The sequence below is a fragment of the Ictalurus punctatus genome, chromosome 11 (genome assembly GCF_001660625.3).
Source record: "Ictalurus punctatus breed USDA103 chromosome 11, Coco_2.0, whole genome shotgun sequence".
Taxonomy (NCBI): domain Eukaryota; kingdom Metazoa; phylum Chordata; class Actinopteri; order Siluriformes; family Ictaluridae; genus Ictalurus; species Ictalurus punctatus.
In genome coordinates, this window is record NC_030426.2 from 12,265,290 (window position 1) to 12,277,318 (window position 12,029).

The 12,029-nt window shown below is 39.4% G+C and overlaps 2 protein-coding genes across 2 annotated transcripts in view; one reads left to right on the top strand and one right to left on the bottom strand.

Annotated features, from left to right (window-relative positions):
* Positions 1-3,306: 3,306 nt before the first annotated feature.
* Positions 3,307-5,670, bottom strand: gpx1b (glutathione peroxidase 1b). The gene is given in 2 exon segments (NM_001200741.1): positions 3,307-3,868; positions 5,373-5,670. Coding segments are annotated over 2 exon segments (567 nt in total). The 5' UTR covers positions 5,589-5,670; the 3' UTR covers positions 3,307-3,517.
* Positions 5,671-5,833: 163 nt separating this feature from the next.
* fancd2 (FA complementation group D2) overlaps positions 5,834-12,029 on the top strand; it is a 32,977-nt gene continuing 26,781 nt past the window's right edge. The window contains exons 1-8 of the mRNA XM_017479878.3: positions 5,834-6,670; positions 8,211-8,343; positions 8,843-8,974; positions 9,406-9,473; positions 9,573-9,682; positions 9,785-9,842; positions 10,592-10,644; positions 10,880-10,958. Coding sequence (XP_017335367.1) covers positions 8,274-8,343; positions 8,843-8,974; positions 9,406-9,473; positions 9,573-9,682; positions 9,785-9,842; positions 10,592-10,644; positions 10,880-10,958 — 570 coding nt within the window. The 5' untranslated portion in view covers positions 5,834-6,670; positions 8,211-8,273. The remainder of the gene's footprint in view (positions 6,671-8,210; positions 8,344-8,842; positions 8,975-9,405; positions 9,474-9,572; positions 9,683-9,784; positions 9,843-10,591; positions 10,645-10,879; positions 10,959-12,029) is intronic.

Here is a 12,029-nt window from a genome sequence, read left to right on the forward strand (position 1 = left end):
CGGAGGTGGTGTAATGGTGTGGGGAATGTTTTCTTGGCACACTTTGGGTCTGTTAATATCAATAAATCATTGCTTGAATGCCACAGCTTATTTGAGTATTGCTGCTGACCATGTGCATCCCTTCATGGCCACAATTTACCCATCTTCCAGTGATTACTTCCAGCACGATAATGCACCATGTCACAAAGCAAAAGTGGTCTCAAACTGGTTTCACGAATGTGTCAGTGAGTTCAGTGTTCTTCAGTGGCCTTCCCAATCACTGGATCTGAATCCAGCAGAACGCCGTTGGGATGTGGTAGAACAGGAGATTCACAGCATGAAAGTGCACCTGTAAAATCTGCAGGAATCGTGTGATGCAATCATGTCAACATGAACCAGATTCTCAAAGGAATGTTTCAAAGATCTTGTGGAAGCCTTGCCATGAAGAACTGAGGCTGTTTTAAGAGCAAAAAGAAACCCTACTCAGTATTAGTACACTATAGAGTTCCTAACAATGTGCTCAGTGAGTGTAAATTCAATTGTAGTTTTAGTGAAGTTCTGTTTTGTTTGTTGCTCTCTGGAAGGGATATATTTGAACAATTTCTAGCAAATTGTTGCTACACAGGCCATTTTTAACCCGTAGGAACCCGCGGTGACACAGGTGTCACAAATACTGAGATGAGCCGGAAAGGTCCTTTTAAAGCTTTATCCCTGAATTTTAACTCAGGAAATCCCTAAGTGACATCTACTGAACATCCAGGTTAGGTCATGTGACAGTATGTGAGTTTTGTGTTACCATGACATCATTTTCAAAATGGTGGTCTGCCTGGTTGGCACATGTTGCAGTGTCAGCAATTTTTAAAAAGGCTTGTTTTTGTTAATAAAGGTATGTTTCAACCCATTTAACAATTGCAATGTTTTAATAACATGTCCTATGTTACAGTTAACCTGTTTTGTTCACATTTCTTGAACAAATTTGCATAAAACAAGTTATGAAAATATCGTAGTAACATATATGTCACATCGGGCTGTTAACCTTAAAAAAGTAGGCGAAACTGTCATGTGAAATCTTTGTCACATTAAGAAAAATGGTAATGAGCTACTCAATTAATTTAGCTGATTCAATTATTTTGACGTGATATATTTTCTGCAGTTCATTTCACAACATATTTAAACGAATGTAAACATAAACAATGTCAAATTAATTAAACTGTTAATGAAATATATTATGAAACTATTTTGCATATCTGTAACTAAAACAAACAAAAAAGAGTTTAATATCATACGTTGGTCCTATTTTGAGGTCATTTCATCTTGAGTGTCACACCTTCAGACAAATTTCACACACCCCTGGAGTATTTCAGAACATTTATAACTGTAGAAATGCTTGAGTTCCCGAAGGAACAATCTAATTTGTACAATATGCAAAAACCTGAAGCTCAAAGAAATGTTAACACCACTGTTAAAGAATTGGAAATATTGATTGGCCTCTATCTGCGCATGGGTCTGCAACAAATGCAGGGAAATCGTGCATACTGGGAAAATGACACAAGGTGTCCCATGGTGGCTGACATGTCTCGCAACTGTTTTCAGACCCTGCTATCATCTCTACATTTCACTGACAAGACTGATTTGTAAAACAGGCAAGTGTTGGAAGGTCCATCCATGGCTTGATATGTTCGCAAGCAATGCCTGGATATCACCCAAAAGAGCATAACTCTATTGATGAGCAATCCTATGAGATTTTGTGGTGTACCAAGGTGGCACTGGGGAAAAAAACAGCACTTGGCATAGGAGGTGACATTGTGGTTTATCTGTGTGAAACTCTCCCATCAAACCAAAACTACAAAGTATTTGCCGACAATTTTTTTCCCCCTCTCCAGCACTGGTTCTCCAACTTCTTCAGCGACAGATCTACTTTGTAGGAACACGCTGTTACAATCGCTTAGCTGGTTGTCAGCTTGAAGATGAGAAAGGTCTTGCCAAGCAAAGGACATGTTTTTACAATGTTGTTGCACTATTTACATGTTTAGCTTGTTGAGAAGACCTCCAGTGTGAGGTAGTTATTTATTTTATTCAATTTGCACATTTTCATGTTTTAATTTGCAGTTAAACCTTTCCTGAAAAGGTATCATTTTGATATGTTATGGAAATGCAAGTAAAAAGGAAGTTTTTTTGGTCAAATTAAGTTGTTGTATAACTACATAACTATAACCATCAAAGTTATAGTTTTGAGATATGTTGTGGAAAAGTTAACAAAAAGGGAAAACAGTGTCCACTCAAATTGTGTCAAAAATTGCTGTTGTTAAACCTAATGGTCACAGTCATGTAGTTTTAAAATATGTTGTGGAAAAGCAAATAAAATGCCAAAACTGTATTATTTCTAAAAAAAGATTTTTTTTTTGTTATACCTATCCAGCAAAGTAATCATTTTGATATGTTGTTGAAAAGCAAATAAACAGGAAAATCTGTTAAGCAAAAAAATGACTTTTTTTTTTTCCAGTTGAGGAATAAACACCCAATATAACATATATTAACATAATTTTTTTTTTTTTTACTATAAACACCCTATGTGACATCCATGTAACATTACAGCTCTCTCACAGGGAGAGGTTGTAGTTCAAAAATAACTTCAGAAATGTGTTCCATGTGGTCAATTTGGTCAGTTAATATCCCCCATATTTTTCCTGTAAGGAGAAATGGGTCCGGGTTCTTACGGGTTAAATTTGATTGTAAACAGTTTAACACCTGATTTTGACGATCCAAAGAATCAACTTAACTTCAATAATGAAACTGTGGTATTTGTTTTGTTCATGTGTAAAATTCTAGGCAAATTTTCAACTATTCTTGACTTTGTAAACTTTATTATTATTATTATTATTATTAATAATACAGCAGACCTGATTGAACTTAGTTGTTCTTACCTGTTTATTTTTTTTATATTCATTACTGGACTTAGGCAAGCCAACAAGCATTTGACTGTTTTGTGCTTTAAATTCCTGGTTGTACATGTGTGCAAAGTCATTACACAGTAACACTTTGTGAAAATAGTAAAGGTTCGACATGGCTGCCAGTACAGATTTACACAATGCAGTTTCCATATGCTCATTTCATAAGTTTCTTAATGTTAGAAACCACCTTGAATTGAAATGTTTCTAAATACACTTGACTCGAAGTGATGTAATTGGCTTTTAGTTTGCAAAATCTGAACTAATATTTTAGAACGGTAATAACATTACTTTAGGAGTGTGTATCTTTGAGCAGCAGTATGTGGGAGATACTGTAAATCAAACTGATTTGAACTGACGTGAAGAAACAACAACTTCAAGTCTTGAAACCATTTATTGATCCACAAAAGGGCTTGCTGTGCCATACATGAGCTCTATGCAACTGTGGAGTTAGTACTTTTACAGAACATCAGACAGCCCTTCACAATGTTTAAAAGAGCATCTTCATCAAGTAAGAGTCCCAACACAGCAGCATCGAGCACAAGATGGCACAACCAGCTACGAAAAGCCATACTACTACTACAAGCACTTTATTTGGCAATGCCCAGAAGCTTCTTTATGTCTCCCTCTATGTCAGCGGTCAGGTATCTTCTGCTGTAACGCTTGAATGGGACGCCATCTGGGCCGATAAGGAACTTCTCAAAGTTCCAGGAGATGTCGTTTCTGCACACAGGACTCCAGATGATGCATTTGGGGTCGCCCATTAATGCCGTCGGCTCATCGCTTGGGAAAGGAAGCTTCTCCTTGAGAAAGACAAACAGCGGGTGAGCGTCTTTCCCGTTCACATCGACCTTCTCCAAGAGCTGGAATTTTGGTTCGAAGCCATTTCCAGGACGGATGTATTTCAGCGACACCAGGATCTCCTCGTTTTTACAGTTTTCCTAAAAAAAAAAAAAAAAAAAAAAAAAAAAAAAAAAAAAAAAAAAAAAAAAAAAAAAAAAAAAAGTCATGAGTGACTATTGTATAGGTCACGAATGTCAGTGACCTTATAATAATAATAAAAAATATTTTTTATATAGCACCATTAAAAGCAGCTTCTCAAAGTGCTGTACACAAAATAAGCATTACACAGAAAAGAGAAAAAAAATTATAATAAATAAAAACAACAATAATAAAAAGTAGACATCAGCAAGCAAATTCTATGTCTTGAGTTGAGCTTTAAATATGTCAAAGGTCTGAGCTTCCCTAAGTTCGAGAGGAAGAGAGCTCTAAAGGGAAGGATCAGAGACAGAAACATCCCTGTCCCCTATGGATCTTAAGCGGGTTCGTGGAAGTGCCAACAAATTACACTGTGAGGAGCGCAGTCTGTGATTTGGGGTGTAAGGAATTAACAAAAGCAGATAAGTACTGAGGAGCCAGGCCATGTAATGCTTAGTATGTCAGCATCATAATTTTAAACACAGAGAACATAATTTTAGACACAGAACCTGACCGGGAGCCGGTGCAAGGACTCCGGGACAGGAGTAATATGACTGCATTTCCTGGTCCCAGTCAGGATCCTGGTGGCAGAGTTTTGTACATATAACAGCTTATTGATTGTGGATTTAGAAACTCCACTTTAAACGGCGTCACAGTAATCTATCCGAGTGACAATGAAGGAGTTTATCTGCTTTTCAGCTACAGAGAAATTTAGCATAGGGTGCAGTCTTGCTATATTTCTGAGGTGAAAAATTGGATGCTTTAACAGTGCTCTGAACAAAAGAATCATGTGTTTATTACTGCACCCAAGCGTGGTGTGGTGTAAAGAGGGTGATTACAAAGCTCTTAAAAATAGACAAGTGGTTGTAAAAGAAAACTGAAGTCCAAGAGAACAAAGCTGTCCAGTGGGTCAGTGTCAGTCTATCAGCCCTGACTTAGAGGGACGTTGTCCTACTGAATGTCCATAAAGGACATACAGATCTGCATCATATCATATATATCAAAAATAGTTATAGAATCGTTAATATATAGAATTTATAAGCCAAACTCTTTGCAAACATAAAAAATGAGGGAAAAGTAAGGACTTTTGAGGTGAAAATCTTTTCTCAGAATGCCTCCAAAACAAAGGGCTGGTGTGTCTTTATTGTTATCAACAGGGAAGAAAATTCCCCATGGGGAAATGAAACGCTTTCTTCACCATGACTCAGCAACCTACTTTACGTTTACTGAAATATAAAAAAGTTGCAATTTAAAGGTGTCCAAGGTGGGATTTTTTTTAATACTGCCCGCACATTAGAGGTGAAATATATCCTGAGCGAGGAAAACCTCATCCTTAATACGGAGTATAAAACTTTAATCACGTGACTGCTCAGGTGAATGAGCAGCGCGCTGAAACGAGACGCACAAAAGTCTTCCATTACAAAAACCATCGGTTAATGGAGCCAGTACAAAGTGAACAGTGTTTACCTGATGGCCAAACTGGTTGCAGGGCACCCCCAGAATGACGAGTCCCTCCGCGGCGAAGCGCTCATGGAGCTCGTTCATCTGGGTGTAATCCCTGGTGGTCGTGCCTCAGAGAGACGCAACGTTCTCGATCAGGACTACCTTACCCTGTAAACACGACAACTTCAACTCCTCTCCTGTCAGCGTCTTCACCGAGAGGTCGTAAAACGACTTCGCCATGTTGGTGAGCGAACTAGACTCAACACGGCACAAACAAAACGCTTAAGAAGAAACCCAAGTCCTACACAACACTCAAAGCAGATAGTACAAGGTCTGCGAACAGAGGCACTGAGGCTTTTATTTCCTACATAGCACACGCCCACTTCTTCAGCGTACAGTGCGCGTGACGCAAATTCCGTCATCAGCAGAGTACGCACGCCGCATGATTTGCTAATTGCGCGTTCTCTGTACACATGCCCATGGTCGCGCGGTTAGAAAACTCGGGCGGCGCGCGTACAATACGCGTGCACTCTGCTGATGACGAAATTTGCGTAACGCGTACTGTACGCTGTTCCTACGCGTAAAACGAGAAGCATACATTCTACTTAACCGCGCGAAGGTCGCACATGCGCATTTAATTCTTTGCACTATTTAGTTGTTCCACAAGGTGACAACAGTGACCCAGGGCCTGATTGTTCAAGAAAAAAGAAACGAGTGCTGGTTAGAAAGTATCCGCATTTGTATAACTCTAGCCTTAAAGTGTATAAGGATTTGTATATGGGTACTAATCGTGGCGAGAGATTGCCCAAGCATTGTTCTTTGTGTTGTGATTCTTCTTCATTGTCGTCCTTCAGTCCTTTACTGCTCTGTACTGACCCTTGTAGGCCAGGAGGGGTAGTGCAAGTTGTCGTAATGCGCATGCGTCGACCGTCAGCTGGCGTATACTTTGAAAGGCGTTGCGTACGACTGTAAGAATACCAGACAGAGCCTTTAGACACGCCCCCATTTTTAGGGAACATCTTCAAATTTAATCATCGATTAATTTAGGAAAGCAACAATCTGTCTTGAAATGAATGCGCTGTTACTTGTATATAGCACAGATACAAAACTGTTCATTTAATCACCCGAAGATGTAGAAAATTAGAAATAAATGATATTGGAAGCAAGATTCCTATTACTTACGTTTTTAATTCGGTTTGGAAATATAACGACTGTCCCTTATACTTTACGAAACATTGGCGCGGGAATCTTTCCTGAAACGAGTGGGTTTGTGGCTCCTCTAGAAGGACTGTAATCCAGTAAAACAAACCCCGGCTCGTGACGTGAGTAGTTCAAATTCATTTTGAATGTAATTACGTATTTATAAGCATAAGTGTCTGAGCTGAGTGAGTGTGTAAGGGAGTGTGTAAGGGAGTGTGTAAGGGAGTGTGTATGACATCCGGTGCTGCTGAGTTAATGTTTCTGGTTTTGATAGCTAGTTGGGTTTGGACTGATGATTCACTAACTAACGCGCTAGTGAATATGTTTATTTATAACGGCAGCTAATGTAGATAGCTAACTTGCATATCGACAATAATTAACTGGTGTAATCATGTATTTAGGATATATTTGGGGATTCATTTGGGATTTAGATGTTTCATGTTTTATTTGGGATTTACATCTCCTAAATCCCAGAATAAAATACGAAACATCTCCTAAATCCCAGAATAAAATACGAAGCATCTCCTAAGTCCCAAACGAGGCACGAAACCTCTCCAAGGTCCAAACGAGGCAGGAAGCATCTCCTAAATCCCAACTAAATGTTTCGTATTTGGGATTTGGGAAATGTTCAGGGGTTGATTTTGATTTGGGATATAGGAGGTGTTTGGATATATTTAATGATTATTTTGCAATTTAGGAATTTTTTTTGTGTGTGAATTTGTTTGGGATTTAGGAAGTACACCAAAAGTATGTGGACACCTTAACCATATGTGGTTCTTTCAAAATCTAGTGGAAAGTCTTCCTAGAAGATTGGCGGTTTTTATAACAGCGAAGGGGGACTAAATCTGGAACGAGATGTTCAACAAACACTTGTGTGAAATGGTCAGGAGTCCCGCCGCTGCCCTGTCTATGTGGAGTTTGCATGTTCTCTCCGTGCTGTGGGGGTTTCCTCTGGGTACTCCGGTTTCCTCCCCCAGTCTAAAGACATGCATTGTAGGTTGATTGGCATGTCCAAAAAAGTGTCCATAGTGTATGAATGGGTGTGTGAATGTGTGTGTGTGATTGTGCCCTGCGATGGATTGGCACCCTGTCCAGGGTGTACCCCGCCTTGTGTCCCATGCTCCTTGGGATAGGCTCCAGGTTCCCCGTGACCCAGTAAGGATAAGCGGTATAGAAAATGGATGGTCAGGTGCCCACAAACGTTTGGTAGTATTTTGTGTTTAGGGGAAATGTGATTAAAGCAGTTTTTAAAAAAGAAAATGTTTGTTTCTGTCTTAAAGGTTTAGAAATGTGTTTCTAGACAGAGAAAAAGGTTTCAGAATTCCTAGTTGTTGTTGTTGTTGTTGTTTTTACATGGTACCAAAAACCCCCCACTTTTGTAGCATGTTGTGCAAATAGCTATTTATAGTGCATCTTACTTCCCATAGTGCACAGTATTAGAACCCTGTCCTGCACATTTGACTCTTTTTCCCTGCTCTAACACACTGCTTCAACTCAGGATTTTTCTATGGGCTGACACTGACAACTACGATTAGTTTCAGAATTCCTAATTGTTGTTGTTGTTGTTGTTGTTTTTACATGGTACAAAAACCCTGCACGTTTGTTGATCAAGTGTATGTAAATAGCAGTGAACAATGATACTGCTGTTCATATAAAACACAGGTTTCCAACCCTGGTTGTGGAATACCCCCTGGCACTTCCTGTACCTGCCAAGAGTAGCTGAGGATGATGCGCAAAAAGAAAAGATCTTCATCTGTTTCAGTCGATGAAGATCCAGCCACACGCGTTGTTCCCAGTAAGTTGCACAATCTTAGTGTATAGAAATCACTTCCTTTATAATCACTCCATACAGGATTTCACCAAGGTTTTTTTTTTGTGATTGTTGCAGCCAAAAATGGCTGATTTTACTGCAGCTTTTTTCAAAGTTTATGATGCAATCTGTGGAGATTTTTGTCTTTTTTCTTTGCAGAAAACTACTTGAATTGCACAAAATTGTTTTGCTTGGCCTTTTGCATGGATGTTTGTTGGTAAACGAGACCTTTTAGCTGTACTCATGTTCGACACAAGTGAATCGAAGAGGGTTTGGCTGAACGTGCGTTGCGATGACGTAACGTGACACGTCTTGGCCCAAATCTGCAGAAAATCTGGAAAAGCTCCTGCGAATATTGTGGAGTTTCCTTGATTTTCCGTCATTGCGTAATTGCAAAATCCTGGACGGACTGTATAATAAAAAGTATTTTTTTGTGCTCAGTCACAGAATAAACTAACATGACTCACATGTTGTATTTAATCAGAATCAAAGAAAAGCAAGTCCGCTGGACGGCCAGCCAAATCCCTTTCTGCTAGCGTTCCTGATTCTGTATTTGGTCACATGCTTCAGGAATCAGGTGTCATCTTGAGACAAGGAAACATGGCCAATGAGATCGGTAAGATGTTTCTAGATATAAAGAACACCTCTTCATTATTAAGATCTACTCCTTCTCCATTAACATCCAGCTGTGTCCAGTAAACTGTCTGTTTCACTTTAACCGCTGATTTGCACTGCAGTGCTTGGTGCAATTCCCTGTACATGCACATCTAGAAGTCATCACTTTAAAAAAGAAATAACTTGTTTCTTTTTCACATTTTGTATATCTGAAAAAATAGCATGTTGTGCAAAGAGCTATTTATAGTGCATCTTGCTTCCCATAGTGCACAGGACCAGAACCCTGTCCTGTACATTTGACTCTTTTTCCCTGCTCTAACACACTGCTTCAACTCAGGATTTTTCTATGGGCTGACACTGACAACCATGATAGATAGAAATGACTCTCACTCATACGTTTATAACGGTGTGCTTTTTCAAAATCTTAAATAGCCGTGGATCAAGTTGTGTTTCAGAAGAGATTACAGCAGCATCTGAGAAAGAGTCCCAGATATCCCAATGTGAGTGATCAGAGCCTTTTAGTTTCTAAAGTACAGTTGTATCGAATCAACTTTGTGTATGTGTGTGTTGATGTGCCTGTATTTTCAATCCTTTGCCAGATCATTCAGGAGTTTATATCTGGCTTGGAGTCACACTTTGAAGACCCTGAGAGGTTTAGGAACTGCCTGCTTCCATGTGTGCCACGTTCTGCAGGCGAGGGAGACACCAGGTAGTGAGTGAAAACCAATATGGGCGTCATGTAGACACAATCTTGCTGTATGTTTCTGTTTATGTTTCATAAATATGTTTATGTATGTTTCTGCCGCCTCAGTTCAAGTTCGTTTCAGGAGAGCCTGGTGCGGATGCTTCTGGGTGTTGAGATACTACAGGCAAGGAGAGATTTTATATACAACCTTTTGTTGCACAATTTATTTTAAAACCCTGTACATTTTAATCATTAAGAAAAATCTAGGTAGAATCATGCTGTTTTAATGTCCAAGAAGCTCCCAAACCGGCCTTTATTTAAAATGCCAGGATCTATATGCCAGTATACATGACTTGGTAATTTTTATTTAAATTTTTTATTTTTATTTATTTTTTTAAAAGAAGAAAGCCTTTATTTGCTACATACAGTACATTACATTATAGCAAAATTATTATTATTTTTTCTCACATATCCCAGCTTGTTATGAAGCTGGGGTCAGAGCATGGGGTCCGCCATGATATAGCGTTTCTGGAGCAGAGAGGTTAAGGGGCCTTGTCCAAGGGCCCTACAGTGGCAGTTTGGCATTAGTGGGCTTGAATCCCGACCTTCTGATCAGTAACTCAGAGTCTGAACCGATGAGCCACCACTTCTCATTTGGAAAAACCCCTATGTTCTTCTGCGGTCTCAAATAGCTAATCATCTGAGTTGTGCTCTGATTTGCATATCAGATGTGATTGGTCCAAAGCCAATAGTGACATCACTAGCTGAGATAATTTTTTAAAATTATGGAAGTAATGAGAATTGTCTCTAATTTAAATGGAAAAATGTGACTTCTGAGTTGTGTTAAAAACCCAATCCATCTATTAATACTTCAACTCCATCCTGTCTTACTATAAATAAAGACCTAATGGTAATGACTGCTCTATTTTGTAGACCCTGGTCATAAACACTTTGTTTGAGAAGCTTCCAGAGTTCATGTTTGAGGGGTAAGCATTTTTCATATCATCACAAATTACAGTTTATACATCATCAGTTACTTTGTGCTCCTGTATAAAATCTAGCTAGGATCGATTGTCATTTGTGCATGCACGCATGTATTATTTAGATGATCCTAGAGTGGCTTATTAATTGAGATACTCATAAATGGTCTATGTGCTCTGGCTGGTACAGACTTGTAGCACACTGCCATTAGTAGTGATAATTGTAGCTTGTGGGTTTCAGTGTTGGAGAGGATGGTCTGAATATTCCACACCTCATCATTAATCAGCTGAAGTGGCTCGATCGACTTGTGGATTGCAAGGTATGTATAATATCTGCAGTGCTGATCTGTTAAGGGTCTGTACCGACAGGTTCACTACACACGTGAACTTGTAAAGTCTCATGTCCTGTATGATAATTGATGGGCATTAATAGATGTTTAGAAATTGTTAGCATGTTTGCCTTGCACCTCTGGGGATGGGGGTTCGAATCCCATCTCCCGTGCTTTTGGGGGTTTCCTCTGGGTACTCCGGTTTCCTTCCCCAGTCCAAAGTCATGCGTTGTAGGCTGATTGGAATTTCCAAATTGTTCATAGTGTATGAATGAGTGTGGTTGTGCCCTGCATTGGGTTGCCACCCTGTCCAGGGTTTCCTCCTCCTTGTGCCCCAATTCCCTGGGATAGGCTCCAGGTTCCCCGTGACCCTCTGTTGAATAAGCAGTATGAAAATTGATGGATGGATGCCTTCATCTTTACTGGACAAAAGTTACATACTATCCATAATAGAAGGATGTTATTACCATGTCTCATTGGGAAGGTGAGATGGTGCAGCGGGTAGCGTTGCAGCTTCACAGCTTCAGGGTCCTTAATTTGATCCTCAGCTCACTTAACTGTCTGTGTGGAGTTTCGCATGTTCTCTCTGTGTTTGAGTGAGCTTTCTACCTTCCAGAAATATGGTGGATTGGCTGTACTTAATAGCCACTATGTGTGAACGAGTTGGTGGATGTGTGTGAATGGTGCTGTGTGGTTGGACTGGCATCCCATCCAGGATGTATACCTGCCTCACACAAGAGTCCACTGCCACCCTGACCAGGATAAACCAGTTACTGGAGATGAATGAAAGAATTAAAAAATTTTTTTTTTGGATGCATAGTAAAAGGGTTGTTTTGTTTTGGATCATAGCAGATTCTTTTGTGAAGACAAAATAGTGTGAGAGCTGTTTCTTTGTATATTAATTCTATATCGTATTGTCAACAAGCCAAAAGTTGAAACCTTACACTTACACAGATGGACATGGATGCTAGTCTGTGCTTATATTTTAAGTATTCAAAACACACTTACAAATTAGCCCCAAGAAGGCCAGTCAATAAATTAGATGAAGTTTCTTTAGTGTTT